The 26,652-nt window shown below is 45.2% G+C and overlaps 1 protein-coding gene across 1 annotated transcript in view; it reads right to left on the bottom strand.

Annotated features, from left to right (window-relative positions):
• Nucleotides 1-255: 255 nt before the first annotated feature.
• The window catches only part of LOC123765238 (uncharacterized), a 34,993-nt gene continuing 8,596 nt past the window's right edge, over nucleotides 256-26,652 (bottom strand). The window contains exons 4-5 of the mRNA XM_045753733.2: nucleotides 6,890-6,972; nucleotides 256-2,093 (exon numbers count right to left, since the gene is read on the bottom strand). Coding sequence (XP_045609689.2) covers nucleotides 1,683-2,093; nucleotides 6,890-6,972 — 494 coding nt within the window. The 3' untranslated portion in view covers nucleotides 256-1,682. The remainder of the gene's footprint in view (nucleotides 2,094-6,889; nucleotides 6,973-26,652) is intronic.

Genomic DNA, 26,652 nt, shown 5'->3' with positions numbered 1-26,652 from the left:
ATGAAGTCCCGAGAGTGACGAAGGTGGGCTGGAGAAAAAGGGCCAAGGTAAGGCGTTAGAGTTTGACTAGGAGATTGGGTGGTTATAAATAGGACCATATATGGGCCAATAGGCCTTTTGCAGTTACCTTTATTCTTATGTTCTTATGCTTTCTCCAGGAACGAAAAAAATGTTTCATTGTGATGAATGTTCTAACTAAAATAAAAATATCTTAAAGGTAAAATAATAATATTGAGGGGCAGTAATAATGCACGGTAATACAGGAGTATATTTATTGAACAAGCTGACGCATATGAGCTCGGATAATGCCCCCAAACACAGGTGTTCACTGTAGCAACTCCTGTAAGAATTAGTTCAGACGAACACCGACAAGCAATACACAACATTAAATACATGAGTATCATCATGTTGAACACAATTTATATTAATAATAGCTACATTAAAGCAAGAAGCCTTCTCATATTTACATCCAATATCTTCTCTACACGAGAGTTACCAGATAATCCTCGCTCGGTGATCCTTGGTTCCAGGAGCATGAGTAATGACGAAGGCATAACTATCCAGATGCGAGCACCTTAGATAGTTACAGTGACGAAGACAGTGTCTAATGACGATGGTTACAGTGACGAAGACAGTGTCTAATGACGATGGTTACAGTGACGAAGACAGTGTCTAATGACGATGGTTACAGTGACGAAGACAGTGTCTAATGACGATGGTTACAGTGACAATACAGTGTGTAATGACGATGGTTACAGTGACGAAGATAGTGTCTAATGACGATGGTTACAGTGACGAAGACAGTGTGTAATGACGATGGTTACAGTGACGAAGATAGTGTCTAATGACGATGGTTACAGTGACGAAGACTGTGTAATGACGGTGGTTACAGTGACGAAGACTGTATAATGACGATGGTTACAGTGACGAAGACAGTGTGTAATGACGATGGTTACAGTGACGAAGACAGTGTTTAGTAGAGATCTGGCTTCCGGCACCCGAGCAACGCCGGGTGCCAGAGAATGTTTTGCTGATCTGCGATGTAATCAACAAACGAATTTTCTCCGCTTGGCTGTGAGGAGTAGGGCACATAGACCCGAGGGAGACAATGCTATATACGGCATCTTTTGTGCTGGGATACATCGCAGGAGAAAACTGTAGCACTCTATTTAACTTACTAATATTAGGGATATTAGATCGAGCAGGAAATTAGTGCTGATATTATCGGCCAGGGTCAGGAAGTCAATGTAGGGGTTATGAGCGAATAACAGGGATATGACAATGGAAGAGGATGCGGCAGTGTCAACTAGGGGGAGGGGATAATGACAGGGAATGTGACAATGACAGGAGATGTGACAATGATCGAGGACGTGACACTGTGAAGGGCTTATGACAATACAAATGTATCAGAATTTACTCATCATGATAATCAATTTCAATGTAGATAAACAAAGATTCTGAGCATTGATCCTTTCGAGGGGATAAATAAGAGATATTCGTTAGATAAAATTTGGCTCGCGGCCTTACAGAGGATTTAGAATAGATCTGTATTGGTTTGTAGAGCTCTAGACACCTGCTAGAATGACGTAGTTACGCCGCTGTCGAACAGTCCACTGCAGCTGCTGATATATCATAGCTTACATACGTGTTGATCGTAGGGACAACAGTGAGCTCATCCTCTTCTACTGGTTAGGGACATCTAGTGAATAGACTGTGGCCTTGGACTGCTCCGCGTAGTTTAGGACAGGGGCGAAGTCCTCCGGCCTGTATTCCTTGAAGGTGGGTCTCACCTGAACGTCGTGGACAGCAGCCACCGGCAACGCCCCGAGGCGAGTGGCCAGCTCCGACACCCCACCTGCCTCTTCCGCTGTCTTGGGATTCACCAGGAACCCTAGTATTCCTGACGGGGACTTGCCTGTGGAAAAAAGATCACCCACTTCGACGGCCTGCTTCAGGAGGGGCGACAAAGAACCTTTCTCGTAAATTGCTCTGGAATAGTCTTCTTCGGACCCGACCTCAACACCCTCGGACTCCGCCTGCACTTCAGGAAGCCGCGCCTCCAGCTGGGGATTCACTCCTGACAGTGCTCCCGGCTGGACACACAACACAACAGTTAGGATTTATGTATTATAAAGGTCATTATGGTAAAACAATTTTAACTAATAAAAAACACATAAAATTACCATAAGTAAGAATAACATCTAAATTAGAGATGACTTTATTTCCTAAATTGACAGAATGTCAATATTTCCCTTCGGGAAAAATCAAGTATATACAAAAATTACAGCTGATATTAAATTTTTTATTCCAGACCATGATTAAGCCACTTTCTAGATTTGACAACATAATGATAAATAAATGTTATTTATTTTATTTTAAAGGTTTCTACTAAAGAAATTAGGAACAAAAAGCTATAATTTGGATTGCAGTTGTTTGACCAACACTACAGCAAGTTCTCATTATCCACAATGCATGGAGAATAGTTAGATCTCTGTTGTTCACAGGTGCTTCTATACAGTTTCCCTAACTCGTATATCCTGCAAGGTGATGGAGAAGATCGTGAGGAAAAGTCTCGTAGAGCACCTGGAGGGAAATAGCTTTGTAACACCCCACCAGCATGGGCTCAGAGATGGAAAATCGTGCCTCACAGGTTTAATAGAATTAATTCTATTACCAAGCAACACAAATTAGGCAAGAAAGAGAAAGGTGGGCAAACTGCATTTCCTTGAACTGTCAGAAAACCTGTGACTCAGTACCTCACAAATGGCTGTTACAAACGTTGAAGCAACAGGCAGGAGTAGAAGGTAAGATGCTGCAGTGGATATGGGAGTATCTAAGCAACAGGAAACAACGAGTAACTGTGAGGGGGAGACATCAGAGTGGAGACATGTCACCAGCTGAGTCATCAGCGAGGTGACATGCCAAGTACAGGGCTCTGTACTTGGACCCATCCTGTTTTTAGTATATGTAAACGACCTTCCAGAGGGTATAGACTCATTCATCTCAATGTTTGCTGATGATGCAAAATGTTATGAGAAGAATCAAGACAGATGAAGCTAGACAGAGACTACAGGATGACCTGGACAAACTGGTGGAATGGTCTAGAAAATGGCTACTAAAGTTCAACTTAGGAAAGTGTAAAGTAATGAAATTAGGCGAAGGGAGCAGAAGGCTGCACACAATGTACCATATGGGAGGTGATATCCTGCAAGAGTCAAATAGAGAGAGGGATCTGAGATTTGATATCACACCAAACCTGTCCCCAGAGGCCCACATCAAAAGGATATTATCAGCGGCATATATGCTAGACTGGCCAACATAAAAACTGCCTTTAGCAACTTGTGTAAGGAATCGTTCAGGGCGATGAATACCACTTATGTGAGACCAATCCTGGAGTATGCAGCTCCAGCCTGGAGTCCATACCTAGTTAAACACAAGACAAAGTTAGAGAAAATTCAGAGGTATACCACCAGACTAGTCCCGGAACTGAGAGGTATGAGTTACGAGGAAAGGCTATGCGAGCTGAACCTCACATCCCTAGGAAACAGAAGAGTAAGGGGAGACATGATAACCACCTACAAAATTCTCAAGGGAATTGACAGGGTGGACAAAGACAAAATCTTTAGCATGGGTGGAACACAAACAAGGGGACACAGGTGGAAACTTAGTACCCAGATGAGCCACAGAGATATTAGAAAGAATTTTTTCACAGTCAGAGTAGTTAGGAAATGGAATGCATTAAGCAGTGATGTGGAGGCAGACTCCATACACAGTTTCAAATGCAGATTTGATGGAGCCCAGTAGGCTCAGGAATCTGTACACCAATTGACTGACAGTTGAGAGACGGGACTAAAAAGCCAGATTCATAAAGCAGTTACGCATGTACTTACGAGCCTGTACATCTTTTCTCAATCTTTGGAGGCTTTGTTTACAATTATTAAACAGTTAATGAACTACGGAGCACCAGGGGGCTGTTAATAACAATAACAACAGTTGATTGGGAAGTTTTCATGCTTGTAAACTGTTTAATAAATGTAACCAAAGCCATCAAAGATTGAGGAAAGATGTACACATTCGTAAGTACTTGCGTAACTGCTTCGTGAATCTGGCCGCAGAGGTCAACCCCCGCAAACACAACTAGGTGAGTACAACTAAGTGAGCACAGTGTTATATAGCCATTCTGTCATCTATATAAAGCTATATAACCATCTTCCCTTCTATATGGTGCCAAATACCCATCCTGCCTCTTATATGGTGTTATATATATATATCTATCCATCCTTCTATATGGTGCTATATAGCCATCCTGCCTTCAATAAGGTGCTATGTACCCATTATGTCTTTATATGTGCTATATATCACTCCTGCCTTCTATATGGTGCTATATAACATCCTTCCTTCTATATGGCGCTATATAGCCATCCTGCCTTCTGTATGGTGTTATATAATCATCTTGCCATCTATATGTTACTATAGCCATCCTGCTGTCTATGTGGTGCTATATAGCCATCCTGCTGTCTATGTGGTGCTATATAGCCATCCTGGCTTCTACATGGTGTTATATAGCCATCCTGCCTTCTATATGGTGCTATATATAGCCACCCTAACTTATATATATGGTGTTATATATAGTCATCCTGCCTTCAATATTGTGCTATATAGGCATCCTGGCATCTATATTATGCTACATAGGTATTTTGGCTTCTATATGATGCTATATAGCCATCCTGCCGTCGGGCATCCTTCATGCCCGAAACGCTTTGCGTAATAGTGGCTTTAGGCATTGTATGTACTAGCTCTACCTATAAGTCAACCAATCCTTGTAAAAATTTATTGTATGTATGTACCTTACCTAAATAAAATTGTATTGTATTGTATTGTATATGGTGCTATATACCCATCCAGACGTCTATATGGTGCTATGTAGCCATCCTGACTCTTTATGATGTTATATAGCCATCCTGGCTTCTACATGATGTTATAAGGCCATCCTGCCCTCAATATGGTGTTATAGTAGTCCCCGTGGATGGCTATATATAGTCCTATATAGGCATCCTGTCTTCTATATAGTGTTATATAACCATTCTGCCTTCTATATGGTGCTAAATAATCTTTCTGCCTACTATATGGTGCTCAACCCGTTCTCGCACTTACTTATAGTCAATATCTTGCTTATGAATAAGTGCATATGTGACATACTAATTTATTGTGAATATTTGAGCTTACCTTGAAAAGCTGAATAGAAAACCACAACCTAGCCTAACCTTCTTAGTATGTTAAGATATTACAATTAGTATTGAACCTATACCTATATTGATATTACAGTTTTATAAAAATAATAAAACAAAACTTAAATATTTAAACAAATTGTAAAGTAACTCAGGATATTGTCAAATTCTGTATAAAATCTCTGTTGTTTAATAAAACTGAGATAAAAAGTTAGTGTCTTGAAAAAAAATATGGCTTGGAATATGTAACATATGTACTTATTTTTAAACGAAATAGTAACTATAAGCAATAAGTCATATATATGTGCTGTCTTCTGTGAGAGCAGGTCGCAACGCTATATAGCCATCCTGGCCTCTATATGGGGCTATAATACCACCCTGCCTTCTATATAGTGCTATATAACCATCCTGCCTTCTATATGGTGCTATATGTTAACCATCCTGCCTTCTATATTGTGCTATATGTTAGCCATCCTGCCTTCTATATGGTGCTATATAACCATCCTGCCTTCTATATGGTGCTATATGTTAACCATCCTGCCTTCTATATTGTGCTATATGTTAGCCATCCTGCCTTCTATATGGTGCTATATGTTAGTGATCCTGCGTTCTATATGGAGCTATATGTTAGTGATCCTGGCTTCTATAAGGTCCAATATAGCCATCCTGACCTCTGTATGGTGATATTTAACCATTCCGTCTTCTATATGGTGCTATATATTAGCTATTCTGGTTTTTATATAGTGATATATAGAAATCCTGCTTTCTATAAGGTGCTATAAAGCCATCCTGCTTTTTATATGGTGCTATATAGCCATCCTGGCTTTTATATGGTGCTATACAGCCATCCTAACTTCAATATAGTGCTATATAATAGCATTCCAGGCTTCTATATGGTACTAGATAATCATTTTGCCTTTTATATGGTGTTATATCGCCTTCTTGCCTTCTTTATGGCTCCTTATAGCTATCCTGCATTCTATATTGTGCTAAATAACCTTTCTGCCTTCTTGATGGTGATGTATAGCCATCATGGTTTCAGTATGATGCTATAATTGACTTTCAATATATATATATATATATATATATATATATATATATATATATATATATATATATATATATATATATATATATATATATATATATATATATATATATATATATATATATATTTGCTCTTAGTCTGATTCAAACGAAAGCACGAGCAATGTACAAACATGAATCAAAGGAGGTAATGGATGTAGGCATATCAAAACAGGCATTGTATTTACACGAGTGAAAGCAGGTAATGTACGCTAGTGAATCAAAGAAAGGTCAGTGTTGACGTATTTATGACAGAGTGCTTTACTGACGACATGTTCATCATACGTAATCTGGCACATCCTGTCACCCTCAGATGAAGTTGCCTGTTTAACTCTCACATTCTGGCGCTTTCAGGTGAGTTTACCTGTCTAACCCCCGCTCCTGGCACCCTCAGGTGAGGTCGCCTGTCTAATTCCCACATCCTAGCACCCTCACCTGAAGGTGCCAGGTTGTGGGACCCTTAACTCTCTTGTCTTCCCTGAATGGTTTTATCAGTATTTCAGTGGCCTGACCTGATCCTCATGTTTGCCTTGACCTGCTGCTCACTTGTGACCTGACCTGATTGACCTGCTCACCTGCAGAGGTTTCTCGCCGGTGCTGACCTCGGCCCTGAAGCCGTCGGTTGGGTTGCTGGAGTAGAGCCACACAACCGGGGATCCTGTCGAGAGACGGCCCAGAGTTAGTCAAATAGAACTGATTCCTACATCGAAAAGTATACAATGTTAGAGAAGCTGTCGGCCAGAAGTCCGTTAAACGACATAGGAAGAAGTGTCCAGAGATCTGGTCACAATTACGTGGCTGAACAGAGATAATCCGTCACACGCATGTGTAAATGTCAAAATTTCGGACCGTTTTCGATCCTTATCAAGCAACACGACTAGACAACACGACAGTGTTACGTAAGTTACGTAACTCTGAGGTATATTATATTGGGTTACATTAGGCTGGGTCTGGTTAGGGAAGATTAGGTTGGGATAGGTTCGATGAGGTTAGGTTCCATTAGGTTGGGTCTGGCTAGGAAAGATAAGGTGCTATTTTAAGTAAGTAAGGTGGGATACGTTAGGTGGTTATCTTGAGGTTATCTTGAGATGATTTCGGGGCTTTAGTGTCCCCGCGGCCCGGTCCTCGACCAAGCCTCCACCCCCAGGAAGCAGCCCGTGACAGCTGACTAACACCCAGGTACCTATTTTACTGCTAGGTAACAGGGGCATAGGGTGAAAGAAACTCTGCCAATTGTTTCTCGCCGGCGCCCGGGATTGAACCCGGGACCACAGGATCACAAGTCCAGCGTGCTGTCTGACCGGCCGACCGGCTAGGTGAGGTTAAGTTACCTTAGGCTGGGTCTGGCTAGGAAAGATAAGGTACTATTTTAAGTTAGTAAGGTGGGATACGTTATATGAGGTTAGGTTACATTTGGCTGGGTCTGGCTAGGAAAGATAAGGTGCTGTCTTAAGTTAGTAAGGTGGGATACGTTATGTGAAGTTAGGTTACATTAGGCTGGATTAGCATAAATTGATTATGATCAAAAATAATTCATTACCGAACCATCTTACATATAAAATTACCTTAATCCTGTGTAACAAATATTCGTGGCAATAATAGAGTTAAATCCAACCTGCTCCTTGCATAATGTTCTTTCCCTGAGTGGTGGTACCTTTATTGTAGGGAAGGGAAATATCAGGAGAATGTGTCAAGCCAGCATGTCCATGCAGCAAAGGAAAAGCGTTTGAGATCACTGAGCTGGGGTATAAGGAGAGGGGGGGGGGGGGGGGGGAACGTGCCCAACCACTTAGACCGACCCTTCAAGATACGGATTGAACGTCGACCCTTCAAGATACAAGGGTGTCACTGTACCATCCAGTCCAAGTAGATGGAAAATCTTTGATGGATTTACATATTAATCGATAGCCTGATTAGTTCAATATAAGAAAATTATATTAATAAAGCGCATTAATGTTTACAAATACCAGAGGAGGAGACATGACATGAATAACATAAAATAGCAAGAGACATAGACAACGTGGCCAAGGATACATTATAGTAGATGAAGATAAATAACACCAAGACAATGGACATATACATTGAGAGGTAAATCCTTAGTTTCGGTACATATAAACTGAGAGTCATCAAATATGATCTGGATTAAGTATACGTTCTGGATGATTAGTTGCCCGTGTCAGCCCAACAATAAACCAAACTGAAAGATCGTAAGTGGAATACGGTGTCTGATTCCTCTCTGAGGAATTTGATATTTGTCACAATCGCAGTTAATTTTGTTTCCAGCATTTCTACTGCCTCGTTCCACTTCCCTTACTCTCTCTTTGAGTTCATCTGCCTTGCGTCTCGCTTTATCTGCATTAGTGTACCAGATTTTGAGGCTTTGTTCATAATATGTGTCATTTGTCTTGGCTGCCGTTGTAGAGAACACTGCATGATGTGAGCAGGGAGGAGTAATACTTAAAATGGCAACCACTGGAGGTTCTGAGCCAGAATGATTACACAGCACAAAATGAGATGGGGACCAAACTAGCAATACAAAGAATGTAAGGCGATGGTGATGGGAGACGGGCATTCTTGAAGTGAAGGGGAAGTTTTCAAGTAAAGGTAAATTCTTGAAGTAAAGTGGTTGACTTGAAGTAGAGGGGAAGTCTTGAAGTAGAAAGGTAGGGGGTTAAATATATGTGTTGATGGTTGTCAGAAGGAGGCATAAGGATTATGATGTGAGATCTATTGGTGTGAGGGATGGGAGAGTGGCCGTACATCTTACTTTTTCAACTCAACTCTCATGCATCACTTTCTGTGTGTGTGTGTGTGTGTGTGTGTGTGTGTGTGTGTGTGTGTGTGTGTGTGTGTGTGTGTGTGTGTGTGTGTGTGTGTGTGTGTGTGTGTGTGTGTGTGTGTGTGTGTGTGTGTGTGTGTGTGTGTACTCACCTATTTGTACTCACCTATTTGTGCTTGCGGGGGTTGAGCTTTGGCTCTTTGGTCCCGCCTCTCAACTGTCAATCAACTGGTGTACAGATTCCTGAGCCTACTGGGCTCTATCATATCTACATTTAAAACTGTGTATGGAGTCAGCCTCCACCACATCACTGCCTAATGCATTCCATCCGTTAACTACTCTGACACTGAAAAAGTTCCTTCTAACGTCTCTGTGGCTCATGTGAGTACTCAGTTTCCACCTGTGTCCCCTTGTTCGCGTCCCACCAGTGTTGAATAGTTTATCCTTGTTTACCCGGTCGATTCCTCTGAGGATTTTGTAGGTTGTGATCATGTCTCCCCTTACTCTTCTGTCTTCCAGTGTCGTAAGGTGCATTTCCCGCAGCCTTTCCTCGTAACTCATGCCTCTTAGTTCTGGGACTAGTCTAGTGGCATATCTTTGGACTTTTTCCAGCTTCGTCTTGTGCTTGACAAGGTACGGGCTCCATGCTGGGGCCGCATACTCCAGGATTGGTCTTACATATGTGGTGTACAAGATTCTGAATGATTCCTTACACAGGTTCCTGAACGCTGTTCTGATGTTAGCCAGCCTCGCATATGCCGCAGACGTTATTCTTTTTATGTGGGCTTCAGGAGACAGGTTTGGTGTGATATCAACTCCTAGATCTTTCTCTCTGTTCGTTTCATTAAGTACTTCATCTCCTATTCTGTATCCTGTGTTTGGCCTCCTATTTCCACCACCTAGTTTCATTACTTTGCATTTACTCGGGTTGAACTTCAACAGCCATTTGTTGGACCATTCACTCAGTCTGTCTAGGTCATCTTGTAGCCTCCTACTATCGTCCTCAGTTTCAATCCTCCTCATAATTTTTGCATCATCGGCAAACATTGAGAGAAACGATTCTATACCCTCTGGAAGATCATTTACATATATCAGAAACAGTATAGGTCCAAGGACTGACCCCTGCGGTACTCCACTCGTAACGTCTCGCCAATCTGAGACCTCACCCCTCACACTGACTCGTTGTCTCCTGTTACTTAGGTATTCCTGTATCCAACGGAGTACCTTCCCTTTCACTCCAGCCTGCATCTCCAGTTTTTTCACTAGCCTCTTGTGTGGCACTGTGTCAAAGGCTTTCTGACAATCCAAAAATATGCAGTCTGCCCACCCTTCTCTTTCTTGCCTTATTTTTGTTGCCTGGTCGTAGAATTCAAGTAACCCTGTGAGGCAGGACCTGCCATCCCTGAATCCATGTTGATGCTGTGTTACAAAGTTCTTTCGCTCCAGATGTTCCACTAGCTTTCTTCGCACAATCTTCTCCATCAACTTGCATGGTATGCAGGTTAGGGACACTGGTCTGTAATTCAGTGCCTCCTGTCTATCCCCTTTCTTGTATATCGGGACTACGTTAGCTGCTTTCCAAATTTCTGGCAGTTCCCCTGTTGCCAGTGATTTGTTATACACCATGGAGAGCGGGAGGCACAGTTCTTCTGCTCCTTCCTTTAGTATCCAAGGGAAGATTCCATCTGGACCTATAGCCTTTGTCACATCCAATTCTAGTAAACACTTCCTTACTTCCCCGCTGGTAATCTCAAACTCTTCCAGTGGTTCCTGGTTAGCTATTCCCTCTCTTATCTCTGGGATTTCTCCTTGCTCCAAGGTGAAGACCTCCTGGAATTTCTTATTCAGTTCCACACACACTTCCTTGTCGTTTGTAGTGAATCCTTCTGCCCCTAACCTTAATTTCATAATCTGTTCCTTTACTGTTGTTTTTCTCCTGATGTGGCTATGCAGCAATTTAGGCTGAGTCTGTGCCTTGCTTGCGATGTCATTTTCGTATTGTCTTTCTGCCTCTCTTCTCATCCTAACATATTCATTCCTGGCATTCTGGTATCTTTCTCTGCTCTCCAGTGTCCTGTTATTCCTATAGTTTCTCCATGCCCTTTTACTTTGCTGCTTAGCTAGCCTACATCTCTGATTAAACCATGGGTTTCTCATCTTCATTTCACTGTTTTCCTTTTGGACTGGGACAAACTTGTTTGCTGCATCCTTGCATTTTTGCGTGATGTATTCCATCATATCTTGGGCCGTCTTTTCCCTGAGCTCTGTTTCCCATGCTATATCTGCTAGGCATTTTCTTATCTCCTCATAGTTTCCCTTTCGGTATGCTAACCTTTTGGTTTCGGTATCCCTTCTCGAGTTCAATAACCCTTCTTCAATCAGGTACTCAAACACCAATACACTGTGGTCGCTCATTCCTACTGGGTCCTCAAAACTGATTTCTCTTATGTCAGAGTCGTTCAGGGTGAAAACCAGGTCGAGTCTCGCTGGTTCGTCGTTTCCTCTCATCCTTGTGGGTTCACTGACATGCTGGGATAAGAAGTTTCTAGTCGCCACCTCCAGTAGTTTGGCTCTCCACGTATCCTCGCCTCCATGCGGTTCCTTGTTCTCCCAATCAATCCTGCCGTGATTGAAGTCCCCCATGATGAGCAGGTTGGATCTATTTCTACAAGCAGAAGAGGCTGCCCTCTCAATTATAGTGTTAACTGCCATGTTGTTGCTTTCGTACTCTTGACTGGGTCTTTTGTCATTTTGTGCAGGATTATATATTACTGCTACTACTATCCTTGGTCCTCCCATTGTCATGGTGCCTGCTATGTAGTCTCTGAAACCCTCACAGCCCGGGATAGCCATCTCCTTAAAACTCCATTCCTTTCTCATGAGTAGGGCCACTCCTCCTCCTCCCCTACCTTCCCTCTCTTTCCTTATTATTGTGTACTCCTGGGGAAACCCGGCATTCGTTATGATTCCAGAGAGTTTTGTTTCAGTGAGTCCAATTACATCTGGGTTCACTTCTTGTGCTCTTTCCCTTAGTTCACTTGCCTTGCTTGTGATCCCATCTATGTTCGAGTACATTGCCCTGAAACTAACTCTCTTCTGCTTCTCCTCTGGGGAGGACCTGTGGGGTCTGGGGTGAGCGGGAGCTGGGAGGATCTGGTATGGGGAGACTGGTGGAGGAGGAAGGGCTTGGGGGGGTAGGGGGGAGGGGGAGGGTAGGGGGAGTGGGTGAGGGGGGGGGGGGGAGGGTAGGGGGAGTGGGTGAGGGGGGGAGGGGGAGGGTAGGGGGAGTGGGTGAGGGGGGGGAGGGGGAGGGTAGGGGGAGTGGGTGAGGGGGGGGGAGGGTTGAGGGGGTGGATGAGAGGGGGAGAGTTGAGGGGGGTGGGGGGATGGGGGAGAAAGGGGGGTTTGGGGGGCAATAAAGTGGGGAGGGCTTGGGGGGCGTGGGGGGAAAGGGAAGGCTGAGGTGGTTGAGGAAGAGGGGAGGGTTTTGGGGAGTGGTGGAGAGGGGAAGGCTTAGGTGGGGTGGGGGAGAGTAGGGAGCTTAGGGGGGTGGGGGAGAATGGAGGGCTTGTGGGTGGGAGGGACGGAAGGCCATGTGGGAGAAGGGAGGGCTTGGGGGATGGGGGAGAAGGGAGGTCCTGGGGGGAGGGGGGAGTGGGAGGAGGGGGGTGAGTGGGAGGAGGGGGGTGAGTGGGAGGAGAGGGGTGCCTTAGGTGGGTACTTAGTGGGGGGCTGACAGGGGTTGGGGCAGGTAGGGTGTCTGTTGGGTGGAATGAGGGGGTGGTGCCGCACTCCCTGTGGCTAATGCACTGTTTGAGGAGGGTTCCCCGTTTCCCTCTGGGATTGTAGGGATCTGGGGTGTGGCTCCCTGATTCCTTTCTCTCTCCCTGCGCTCCTTCCTCGCGTCTGCTGCTTGCATTCTCTCTTCCCTTGTCATATCCCTCTGCAAGAATACTCTTTTGAACTTCTCTCCACTTGCTAGACAGCACTTCCTTTCTAATAATTCCTCTTTCGCGATTTCGCTCATGAAAACCACCTTTATCATTCGGTCTCTGTCCTTGTTGTACTTTCCAAGCCTGAAAACCTTTTCAACATTTCGCTCAGCTCCCTCCATCCTTACCTCTTTAAGGATCTCTTTAATCATGTTTTTGTCCTTGTCTCTCCGCTCCTTTGGTCTGTGTGTGTGTGTGTGTGTGTGTGTGTGTGTGTGTGTGTGTGTGTGTGTGTGTGTGTGTGTGTGTGTGTGTGTGTGTGTGTGTGTGTGTGTGTGTGGTGCGTGTGTGTGTGGTGTGTGTGTGTGTGTGTGTGTGTGTGTGTGTGTGTGTGTGTGTGTGTGTGTGTGTGTGTGTGTGTGTGTGTGTGTGTGTGTGTGTGTGTGTGTGTGTGTGTGTGTGTGTGTGTATGTGTGTGTGTGTGTGTATGTGTGTGTGTGTGTACTCACCTATTTGTACTCACCTATTTGTGCTTGCGGGGGTTGAGCTTTGGCTTTTTGGTCCCGCCTCTCAACTGTCAATCAACTGGTGTACAGATTCCTTAGCCTACTGGGCTCTATCATATCTACATTTAAAACTGTGTATGGAGTCAGCCTCCACCACATCACTGCCTAATGCATTCCATCAGTTAACTACTCTGACACTGAAAAAGTTCCTTCTAACGTCTCTGTGGCTCATGTGGGTACTCAGTTTCCACCTGTGTCCCCTTATTCGCGTCCCACCAGTGTTGAATAGTTCATCCTTGTTTACCCGGTCGATTCCTCTGAGGATTTTGTAGGTTGTGATCATGTCTCCCCTTACTCTTCTGTCTTCCAGTGTCGTAAGGTGCATTTCCCGCAGCCTTTCCTCGTAACTCATGCCTCTTAGTTCTGGGACTAGTCTAGTGGCATACCTTTGGACTTTTTCCAGCTTCGTCTTGTGCTTGACAAGGTACGGGCTCCATGCTGGGGCCGCATACTCCAGGAATGGTCTTACATATGTGGTGTACAAGATTCTGAATGATTCCTTACACAGGTTCCTAAACGCTGTTCTGATGTCAGCCAGTCTCGCATATGCCGCAGACTTTATTCTTTTTATGTGGGCTTCAGGAGGCAGGTTTGGTGTGATATCAACTTCTAGATCTTTCTCTCTGTTCGTTTCATTAAGTACTTCACCTCCTATTCTGTATCCTGTGTCTGGCCTCCTATTTCCACTGCCTAGTTTCATTACTTTGCATTTACTCGGGTTGAACTTCAACAGCCATTTGTTGGACCATTCACTCAGTCTGTCTAGGTCATCTTGTAGCCTCCTACTATCGTCATCAGTTTCAATCCTCCTCATAATTTTTGCATTATCGGCTAACACTGAGAGAAACGATTCTATACCCTCAGGGAGATCATTTACATATATCAGAAACAATATAGGTCCAAGGACTAACCCCTGCGGGACTCCACTCGTAACGTCTCGCCAATCTGAGACCTCACCCCTCACACTGACTCGTTGTCTCCTGTTGCTTAGGTACTCCTGTATCCAACGGAGTACCTTCCCTTTCACTCCAGTCTGCATCTCCAGCTTTTTCACTAGCCTCTTGTGTGGCACTGTATCAAAGGCTTTCTGACAATCCAAAAATATGCAGTCCGCCCACCCTTCTCTTTCTTGTCTTATTTTTGTTGCCTGGTCGTAGAATTCAAGTAACCCTGTGAGGCAGGACCTGCCATCCCTGAATCTATGTTGATGCTGTGTTACAAAGTTCTTTCGCTCCAGGTGCTCCACTAGCTTTCTTCGCACAGTCTTCTCCATCAGCTTCCATGGTATGCAGGTTAGGGACACTGGCCTGTAGTTCAGTGCCTCCTGTCTATCCCCTTTCTTGTATATCGGGACTACGTTAGCTGCTTTCCAAATTTCTGGCAGTTCCCCTGTTGCCAGTGATTTGTTATACACTATGGAGAGTGGGAGGCACAGTTCTTTACTCCTTCCTTTAGTATCCAAGGGGAGAGTCCATCTGGGCCTATAGCCTTTGTCACATCCAACTCTAGTAAACACTTCCTTACTTCCCCGCTGGTAATCTCAAACTCTTCCAGTGGTTCCTGGTTAGCTATTCCCTCTCTTATCTCTGGGATTTCTCCTTGCTCTAAGGTGAAGACCTCTTGGAACTTCTTATTCAGTTCCTCACACACTTCCTTGTCGTTTGTAGTGAATGCTTCTCCCCCTATCCTTAATTTCATCACCTGTTCCTTTACTGTTGTTTTTCTCCTGATGTGGCTATGCAGCAATTTAGGCTGAGTCTTGGCCTTGCTTGCGATGTCATTTTCGTATTGTCTTTCTGCCTCTCTTCTCATCCTGACATATTCATTCCTGGCATTCTGGTATCTTTCTCTGCTCTCCAGTGTCCTGTTATTCCTATAGTTTCTCCATGCCCTTTTACTTTGCTGCTTAGCTAGCCTACATCTCTGATTAAACCATGGGTTTCTCATCTTCATTTCACTGATTTCCTTTTGGGCTGGGACAAACTTGTTTGCTGCGTCCTTGCATTTTTGCGTGATGTAGTCCATCATATCTTGGGCCGTCTTTTCCCTGAGCTCTGTTTCCCATGCTATATCTGTTAGGAATTTTCTTATCTCCTCATAGTTTCCCTTTCGGTATGCTAACCTTTTGGTTTCGGTATCTCTCCTCGAGTTCAATAACCCTTCTTCAATCAGGTACTCAAACACCAATACACTGTGGTCGCTCATTCCTACTGGGGCCTCAAAACCGATTTCTCTTATGTCAGAGTCGTTCAGGGTGAAGACCAGGTCGAGTCTCGCTGGTTCGTCATTTCCTCTCATCCTTGTGGGTTCTCTGACATGCTGGGTTAAGAAGTTTCTAGTCACCACCTCCAGTAGTTTGGCTCTCCACGTATCCTCGCCTCCATGCAGTTCCTTGTTCTCCCAATCAATCCTTCCGTGATTGAAGTCCCCCATGATGAGCAGGTGGGATCTATTTCTACAGGCAGCAGAGGCTGCCCTCTCAATTATAGTGCTAACTGCCATGTTGTTGTTTTCGTACTCTTGACTGGGTCTTCTGTCATTGGTGGAGGGTTATATATTACTTATACTACTACTATCCTTGGTCCTCCCATTGTCATGGTGCCTGCTATGTAGTCTCTGAAACCCTCACAGCCCGGGATATCCATCTCTTTAAAATTCCATTCCTTTCTCATGAGTAGGGCCACTCCGCCTCCTCCCCTACCTTCCCTCTCTTTCCTTATTACTGTGTACGCCTGGGGAAACACGGCATTCGTTATGATTCCAGAGAGTTTTGTTTCAGTGAGTCTGATTACATCTGGGTTCACTTCTTGTGCTCTTTCCCTTAGTTCACTTGCCTTGCTTGTTATCCCATCTATGTTCGAGTACATTGCCCTGAAACTGGCTCTCTTCTGCTTCTCTTCTGGGGGGGACCTGTGGGGTCTGGGGTGAGCGGGAGCTGGGAGGATCTGGTACGGGGAGACTGGTGGAAGAGGAAGGGCTCGGGGGGGGGGGGGGGGAGGGGGAGGGTAGGGGGAGTGGGTGAGAGGGGTAGGGTTGGGGGGGTGGGCGAGAGGGGGAGGGTTGGAGGGGGTGAAGGGGGGAGGGTTGAGGGGGGTGAGAGGAGGAGGTTTGGGGGGATGGGGGAGAAAGGGGGGTTTGGGGGGGCAGTAGGTCCACGGCTGTGTGTGTGTGTGTGTGTGTTTACTAGTTGTGTTGTGTTTTTGCGGGGGTTGAGCTTTGCTCTTTCGGCCCGCCTTTCAACTGTCAATCAACTGTTTACTAACTACTTTTTTTTTTTTTTCCACACCACACACACACACACACACACACACACACACACCCCAGGAAGCAGCCCGTGACAGCTGACTAACTCCCAGGTACCTATTTAGTGCTAGGTAACAGGGGCACTTAGGGTGAAAGAAACTTTGCCCATTTGCTTCTGCCTCGTGCGGGAATCGAACCCTCGCCACAGAATTACGAGTCCTGCGCGCTATCCACCAGGCTACGAGGCCCCTTGTGTGTGTGTGTGTGTGTGTGTGTGTGTGTGTGTGTGTGTGTGTGTGTGTGTGTGTATGTGTGTGTGTGTGTGTGTGTGTGTGTGTGTGTGTGTGTGTGTGTGTGTGTGTGTGTGTGTGTGTGTGTGTGTGTGTGTGTGTGTGTGTGTGTGTGTGTGTGTGTACTCACCTAGTTGTGTCTGCAGGATCGAGCATTGACTCTTGGATCCCGCCTAGAGTTTAGAGTTTTGTTTGTTTGTTTGTTTTTGTTTGTTTTGTTTGTTTGTTTGTTTGTTTTGTTTGTTTAGAGTTTAGAGTGTGTGTGTGTGTGTGTGTGTGTGTGTGTGTGTGTGTGTGTGTGTATGTGTGTGTGTGTGTGTGTGTGTGTGTGTGGATGTGTGTGTGTGTGTGTGTGTGTGTGTGTGTGTGTGTGTGTGTGTGTGTGTGTGTGTGTGTGTGTGTGTGTGTGTGTGTGTGTGTGTGTGTGTGTGTATTCACCTAGTTGTACTCACTTAGTTGTGCTTGCGGGGGTTGAGCTCTGGCTCTTTCGTCCCGCCTCTCAACTGTCAATCAACAGGTGTACAGGTTCCTGAGCCTATTGGGCTCTATCATATCTACACTTGAAACTGTGTATGGAGTCAGCCTCCACCACATCACTTCCTAATGCATTCCATTTGTCAACCACTCTGACACTAAAAAAGTTCTTTCTAATATCTCTGTGGCACATTTGGGCACTCAGTTTCCACCTGTGTCCCCTAGTGCGTGTGCCCCTTGTGTTAAACAGCCTGTCTTTATCAACCCTGTCAATTCCCTTGAGGATCTTGAATGTGGTGATCATGTCCCCCCTAACTTTTCTGTCTTCCAACGAAGTGAGGTTTAATTCCCGTAGTCTCTCCTCGTAGCTCATACCTCTCAGCTCGGGTACTAGTCTGGTGGCAAACCTTTGAACCTTTTCCATTTTAGTCTTATGCTTGACTAGATATGGACTCCATGCTGGTGCCGCATACTCCAGGATTGGTCTGACATATGTGGTATATAATGTTCTGAAAGATTCCTTACACAAGTTTCTCAAGGCCGTTCTTATGTTAGCCAACCTGGCATATGCTGCTGCTGTTATCCTCTTGATGTGAGCATCAGGGGACAGGTCTGGCGTGATATCAACCCCCAGGTCTTTCTCTCTCTCGGACTCTTGAAGTATTTCATCTCCCAAGTGATACCTTGTATCTGGTCTCCTGCTTCCTACCCCTATCTTCATTACATTACATTTGCTTGGATTAAACTCTAACAGCCATTTGTTCGACCATTCCTGCAGCTTGTCCAGGTCTTCTTGAAGCCTCAAGCTGTCCTCCTCTGTCTTAATCCTTCTCATAATTTTGGCGTCGTCAGCAAACATTGAGAGGAATGAGTCTATACCCTCTGGGAGATCATTTACGTATATCAGAAACAGGATAGATCCAAGTACAGAGCCCTGTGGGACTCCACTGGTGACTTCACGCCAGTCTGAGGTCTCACCCCTCACTGTAACTCTCTGCTTCCTATTGTTTAGGTACTCCCTTATCCACTGGAGCGCCCTTCCAGTTACTCCTGCCTGTTTCTCTAGCTTATGCATCAACCTTTTATGGGGTACTGTGTCAAAGGCTTTCCGACAGTCCAAAAAATAATGCAGTCTGCCCACCCTTCTCTTTCTTGTTTAATCTTTCTCACCTGATCGTAGAATTCTATCAATCCTGTAAGGCAAGATTTACCCTCCCTGAACCCATGTTGATGGGTTGTCACGAAGTCTCTTCTCTCCAGATGTGTTACTAGGTTTTTTCTCACAATCTTCTCCATCACCTTGCATGGTATACAAGTTAAGGACACTGGCCTGTAGTTCAGTGCCTCTTGTCTGTCACCCTTTTTGTATATTGGTACTACATTAGCAGTCTTCCATATTTCTGGTAGGTCCCCCGTTTCCAGTGACCTACTATACACTATGGAGAGTGGTAGGCAAAGTGCTCCTGCACACTCTTTCAATACCCATGGCGAGATTCCATCCGGCCCAACAGCTTTTCTCACATCCAGCTCCAATAGGTGCTTCTTGACCTCATCTCTTGTAATTTCGAACCTATCCAAGGTCACCTGGTTTGCTGCCACCTCTTCTAGCGCCGCGACATCTCCCTGTTCTATTGTAAAGACCTCCTGGAACCTTTTGTTGAGTTCTTCACACACCTCTTTGTCATTCTCTGTGTACCTGTCCTCGCCCACCCTAAGTTTCATCACCTGTTCCTTCACTGTTGTCTTCCTCCTTATGTGACTGTGTAGTAGCTTGGGTTCGGTCTTGGCTTTATTAGCTATATCATTTTCATACCTTTTCTCAGCTGCTCTTCTCACACTAACATACTCGTTCCTGGTTCTCTGGTATCTCTCTCTCTACTTTCTGGTGTTCTGTTATTACGGAAGTTCCTCCATAACCCTTTTGTTTTGCTCCTTTGCTTTCATACATTCCTTATTAAACCACGGATTCTTCCTTTGCTTCTCTGTTTTTTCCTGTCGGGCTGGGACAAACCTGCTTACAGCCTCCTGACATTTTTGGGTGACATAGTCCATCATGTCTTGTACAGAGTTGGTTCCGTGTCCTGTGTCCCAATGTATATCCCATAGGAATTTATTCATCTCCTCATAGTTTCCCTTTCGGTACGCCAGCCCTTTGTTTCCCAGTTCTTTTTGGGGGGTGATAATTCCTAGCTCAACCAGGTACTCAAAGCTCAATACACTGTGATCACTCATTCCCAAGGGGGCTTCCAACTTAGGTTCCCTTATATCCGACTCATTTAGGGTAAATATCAGATCAAGCAAGGCTGGTTCATCCCCTCCTCTCATTCTTGTCGGTCCCTTGACGTGTTGACTTAGAAAGTTTCTTGTTGCCACATCCAGCAGCTTAGCTCTCCATGTGTCTGGGCCTCCATGTGGGTCTCTGTTCCCCCAATCTATCTTCCCATGGTTGAAGTCTCCCATGATTAGAAGTCTGGATCCGTTCCTGCTAGCCACAGAAGCTGCTCTCTCTATTATATTGATGGTGGCCAAGTTGTTTCTATCATATTCCTGTCTGGGTCTTCTGTCATTTGGTGGGGAGTTATATATGACTACTATTATAATTTTCTGTCCTCCAGTTGCTATGGTGCCTGAAATGTAGTCACTGAAACCTTCACAGTTCTGAATTACCATCTCTTCGAAACTCCAACCTTCTCTTAGTAGCAGAGCTACCCCACCTCCTCCTCTCCCTTCTCTCTCTTTCCTCACTACATAGTAGCCCTGTGGAAACACTGCGTTTGTTATGATTTTTGTTAACTTTGTTTCTGTGAGTGCTATTATGTCTGGGTTTTCTTCTAGTTCCCATTCTCCAAGTTCACTTGTTTTATTTGAAATCCCATCTATGTTAGTGTACATCGCCTTGAAGCTCACTTTCTTCTGTTCATTTTCATGTCCCTTTCTTGGCAAGCATTCTGCTGGTGTGGGAAGCTGTTCCATGGGTGAGAGGATCTGTGAGGTGGCTTGCAGGGTCTCAGAGGATTTTGGGTTGGGGGGTGGGGGTTTAAGGGAAGGGGGGACAGGTAGGGTGTGGGTTAAGGAGGTAGGGGGGACATGGAGGATACGCAGTGAGGGGGGAGGAGGGATAGGGAGTGTCTGGGATGAAGGGGGAGGGGGGACAGGGGGAAAAAGGTGGGAGGGGGGACATGTGTGTGTGTGCGTGTGTGCGTGCGTGCAGTGTGTGTGCGTGCGTGTGTGTGTGTGTACTCACCTATTTGTGCTTGCAGGACCGAGCATTGGCTCTTGTATCCCGTCTTTCTAGCCATCGGTTGTTTACAGCAATGACTCCTGTCCTATTTCCCTATCATACCTAATTTTAAAGTATGAATAGAGTTTGCTTCTGCAACCTGTTCCCCAAGTGCATTCCATTTTTCCACTACTCTCACGCTAAAAGAAAACTTCCTAACATCTCTGTGACTCATCTGAGTTTCCAGTTTCCACCCATGTCCCCTCGTTCTGTTATTATTACGTGTGAACATTTCATCTATTTACACTTTGTCAATTCCCCTGAATATTTTATATGTTCTTATCATATCTCCTCTCTCCCTTCTTTTCTCTAGTGTCGTAAGGTTCAGTTCCCTCAGACGTTCTTCATATCCCATCCTCGTAACTCTGGGACAAGCTTCGTCGCAAACCTCTGAACCTTCTCCAGTTTCCTTATGTGTTTCTTCAGGTGGGGGTTCCATGATGGCGCAGCATACTTTAAGACTGGTCTCACGTAGGCAGTGTAAAGCGCCCTAAAAGCCTCCTCACTTAGGTTTCTGAATGAAGTTCTAATTTTCGCCAGTGTAGAGTACGCTGCTGTCGTTATCCTATTTATATGTGCCTCAGGAGTTAGATTAGGTGTCACATCCACTCTTAGGTCTCTTTCTCGAATCGTTACAGGTAGGCAGTTCCCCTTCATTGTGTTCTGTCCCTTTTGTCGTTTATCACCTGATCCCATTTCCATAAATTTACATTTACTGGTGTTGAACTCCAGTAGCCATTTCCCTGACCATCTCTGCAGCCTGTTTAAGTCATCTTGGAGGATCCTACAATCCTCATCTGTCACAACTCTTCTCATTAATTTTGCGTCATCCGCAAACATTGGCATGTATGATTCCACTCCTGTAAACATATCATTTACGTAAATTAGAAAGAGGATTGGGCACAGCACCGATCCTTGAGGTACTCCACTCGTTACTGTTCGCCAGTTCGACTTCTCGCCCCTTACCACTACCCTCTGGCTCCTTCCTGTTAGGTAGTTCCTCACCCATGCTAGGGCCTTTCCGCTTACTCCTGCCTGCCTCTCAAGTTTGTAAAGCAGTCTCATGTGCGGTACTGTATCAAAGGCCTTTTGGCAGTCAAGAAATATGCAGTCTGCCCAGCCTTCTCTGTCCTGCCTTATCCTTGTTACTTTGTCATAGAATTCTAAAAGGTTTGTTAGGCATGATTTCCCTGTTCAGAACCCATGTTGGTTCTTGTTTACAAACCCAATGCTCTCGAGGTGCTCAACAAGTCTTAGCCTAATTATTCTTTCATGTATTTTGCAAAGGATGCTTGTCAGTGATACGGGTCTGTAGTTAAGTGCCTCCTCCCTATCACCTTTCTTGAAAATCGGTACGACATTTGCCTCCTTCCAGCAATTGGGCAGTTCTCCCGACATAAGTGACTCATTGCCAGAGGCACGCTGAGAGCCTGCGCTGCCTCTTTTAGTATCCATGGTGATACTTTGTCTGGTACAACCGCTTTAGTTGCATCCAGTGTTGTCAACTGTTTCATTACCTCCTCTGCTGTCACCTCTATATCTGATAGTCTTTCATCTAGGGTAATCTCTTCTAACAATGGGAGCCACTCAGGCTCCGTTGTGAACACTCCATGGAATCGTGCATTGAGTACCTCGCAGATTTCTTTGTCGCTTTCTGTATATGCCCCTTCTGTTTTCCTCAGTCTTGTCACTTGGTCATTTACCGACCAAGTGACGGTCGGTAAATGGTTTACCGGTCCCGCCTCTCAACCGTCAATCAACTGATGTACTGATTCCTGAGCCTACAGGGCTCTGTCATATCTACATTTGAAACTGTGTATGGAGTCAGCCTCCACCACATCACTTCCTAGTGCATTCCATTTACTAACTACTCTGACACTGAAAAAGTTCTTTCTAATGTCTCTGTGGCTCATTTGGGTACTGTGTGTGACCTGGGTCACACACACTACCCCATTTGGTACACAGTACCAGTACCCCACAGTACCCCCCCCACACACACACACACACACACACACACAGCGACCTCATTTGGGTCTGAGTGTACTCACCTAGTTGTACTCACCTAGTTGTGTTTGCGGGGGTTGAGCTCTGGCTCTTTGGTCCCGCCTCTCAACCGTCAATCAACAGGTGTACAGATTCCTGAGCCGATTGGGCTCTATCATATATACACTTGAAACTGTATATGGAGTCAGCCTCAACCACATCATCTCCTAATGCATTCCATTTGTCAACCACTCTGACACTAAAAAAGTTCTTTCTAATATCTCTGTGGCTCATTTGGGCGCTCAGTTTCCACCTGTGTCCCCTAGTGTGCGTGCCCCTTTTGTTAAATAGCCAGTCTTTATCTACCCTATCAATTCCCTTGAGAATCTTGAATGTGGTGATCATGTCCCCCCTAATTCTTCTGTCTTCCAGCGAAGTGAGGTTTAATTCCCGTAGTCTCTCCTCTTAGCTCATACCTCTCAGCTCGGGTACTAGTCTGGTGGCAAACCTTTGAATTTTTTCCAGTTTAGTCTTATCGTTGACTAGATATGGACTCCATGCAGGGGCTGCATACTCCAGGATTGGTCTGACATATGTGGTATACAAAGTTCTGAATGATTCTTTACACAAGTTTCTTAATGCCGTTCGTATGTTGGCCAGCCTGGCATATGCCCTGATGTTATCCTCCTGATATGTGCTGCAGGAGACAGGTCTGGCGTGATATCAACCCCCAAGTCTTTTTCTTTCTCTGACTCCTGTGTGTGTGTGTGTGTGTGTGTGTGTGTGTGTGTGTGTGTGTGTGTGTGTGTGTGTGTGTGTGTGTGTGTGTGTGTGTGTGTGTGTGTGTGTGTGTGTGTGTGTGTGTGTGTGTGTGTGTGTGTGCGTGCGTGCGTGCGTGCGTGCGGGCGTGCGTGTGTGTGTGTGTGTGTGTGTGTGTGTGTGTGTGTGTGTGTGTGTGTGTGTGTGTGTGTGTGTGTGTGTGTGTACTCACCTAGTTGTGTCTGCAGGATCGAGCATTGACTCTTGGATCCCGCCTTTCGAGCATCGGTTGTTTACAGAAATGACTCCTGTCCCATTTCCCTATCATACCTGGTTTTAAAATTATGAATAGTATTTGCTTCCACAACCTGTTCCCGAAGTGCATTTCATTTCCTCACTACTCTCACGCTAAAAGAAAACTTCCTAACATCTCTGTGACTCATCTGAGTTTCAAGCTTCCATCCATGTCCTCTCGTTCTGTTGCTATTCCGTGTGAACAGTTCGTCTATGTCCACTCTGTCAATCCCTCTGAGTATCTTATACGTTCCTATCATGTCCCCCCTCTCCCTTCTTCTTTCTAGTGTCGTAAGGCACAGTTCCCTCAGGCGCTCCTCATACCCCATCCCTCGTAGCTCTGGGACGAGTCTCGTTGCAAACCTCTGAACCTTTTCCAGTTTCATTATATGCTTCTTCAGATGGGGACTCCTTGATGAGGCGGCATACTCTAAGACTGGCCTTACGTAAGCAGTGTAAAGCGCCCTAAATGCCTCCTTACTTAGGTTTCTGAATGATGTTCTAACTTTTGCCAGTGTAGAGTACGCTGCTGTCGTTATCCTATTAATATGTGCCTCAGGAGATAGATTAGGTGTTACGTCCACCCCCAGGTCTCTTTCACGCGTCGTTACAGGTAGGCTGTTCCCCTTCATTGTGTACTGTCCCTTTGGTCTCCTATCTCCTAGTCCCATTTCCATAACTTTACATTTGCTCGTGTTGAATTCTAGTAGCCATTTCTCTGACCATCTCTGCAATCTGTTCAGGTCCTCTTGGAGGATCCTGCAATCCTCATCTGTCACAACTCTTCTCATCAACTTTGCATCATCCGCAAACATCGACATGTAGGACTCTACGCCTGTAAACATGTCGTTAACATATACAAGAAATAGAATTGGTCCCAGCACCGATCCTTGTGGTACTCCACTTGTTACTATTCGCCAGTCCGACTTCTCGCCCCTTACCATAACTCTTTGGCTCCTTCCTGTTAGGTAGTTCCTTATCCATGCTAGGACCTTTCCCCCCACCCCCGCCTGCCTCTCGAGCTTGAACAGCAGTCTCATGTGCAGTACTGTATCAAAGGCTTTTTGGCAGTCCAGAAATATGCAGTCTGCCCAACCTTCTCTGTCCTCTCTGATCCTCGTTATTTTGTCATAGAATTCCAAAAGGTTTGTTAGGCAAGATTTTCCTTTTAGAACCCATGTTGGTGTTTGCTCACAAACCTAACGTTCTCCAAGTGTGCAACCAGTCTTAGCCTAATTATTCTTTCAAGTATTTTACAGGGGATGCTTGTCAGTGTTACTGGTCTATAGTTAAGTGCCTCCGCCATATCACCTTTCTTGAAAATTTCCCCTCTTCCAAGAATTGGGCAATTCACCCGACATAAGTGATTCATTAAAGATCCTCGCCAGAGGCACGCTGAAGGCCTGCGCTGTCTCTTTTAGTATGCACGGTGATACTTTGTCTGGTCCAACCACTTTAGTTGCATCCAACTGTTTCATTACCTACTCTACGTATGTGTGTGTGTGTGTGTGTGTGTGTGTGTGTGTGTGTGTGTGTGTGTGTGTGTGTGTGTGTGTGTGTGTGTGTCTATGTGTGTACTCACCTAATTGTACTCACCTAATTGTGCTTGCGGGGGTTGAGCTCTGGCTCTTTGGTCCCGCCTCTCAACCGTCAATCAACTGGTGTACAGATTCCTGAGCCTATTGGGCTCTATCATATCTACATTTGAAACTGTGAATGGAGTCAGCCTCCACCACATCACTTCCTAATGCATTCCATTTGCTAACTACTCTGACACTGAAAAAGTTCTTTCTAACGTCTCTGTGGCTCATTTGGGTACTCAGCTTCCACCTGTGTCCCCTTGTTCGCGTCCCACCAGTGTTGAAAAGTTCATCCTTGTTTACCCGGTCGATTCCCCTGAGGATTTTGTAGGTTGTGATCATGTCCCCCCTTACTCTTCTGTCTTCCAGTGTCGTGAGGTGCATTTCCCGCAGCCTTTCCTCATAACTCATGCCTCTTAGTTCTGGGACTAGTCTAGTAGCATACCTTTGGACTTTTTCCAGCTTCGTCTTGTGCTTGACAAGGTACGGGCTCCATGCTGGGGCCGCATACTCCAGGATTGGTCTTACATATGTGGTGTACAAGATTCTGAATGATTCCTTACACAGGTTCCTGAACGCCGTTCTGATGTTAGCCAGCCTCGCATATGCCGCAGACGTTATTCTCTTTATGTGGGCTTCAGGAGACAAGTTTGGTGTGATATCAACTCCTAGATCTTTCTCTCTGTCTGTTTCATTAAGTACTTCATCTCCTATTCTGTATCCTGTGCCTGGCCTCCTGTTTCCACTGCCTAGTTTCATTACTTTGCATTTACTCGGGTTGAACTTCAACAGCCATTTGTTGGACCATTCACTCAGTGTGTGTGTGTGTGTGTGTGTGTGTGTGTGTGTGTGTGTGTGTGTGTGTGTGTGTGTGTGTGTGTGTGTGTGTGTGTGTGTGTGTGTGTGTGCGCGAGCGTGTGTGTGTGTGTGTATGCTCGCGCGCGTGTGTGTGTGTGTGTGTGTGCGCGTGTATGCTCGCGCGCGTGTGTGTGTGTGCGCGCGTGTATGTGTGCGCGCGTGTGTGTGTGTACAAACATAAGTGCCTCAGTTGTCAAAATATTTCACTGATATTTTAATAAAATTTGATGTCATTTGCATCATAAGCGCTTCACTACACAACACAAGTCACTATTTAGCCTCACTTTATGTGATTACGTC

This window comes from Procambarus clarkii, chromosome 33 (assembly GCF_040958095.1).
Source record: "Procambarus clarkii isolate CNS0578487 chromosome 33, FALCON_Pclarkii_2.0, whole genome shotgun sequence".
NCBI lineage: Eukaryota > Metazoa > Arthropoda > Malacostraca > Decapoda > Cambaridae > Procambarus > Procambarus clarkii.
The sequence above is the reverse complement of the archived record's forward strand: the minus strand, read 5'-3'. Positions and strand labels throughout refer to the sequence as shown.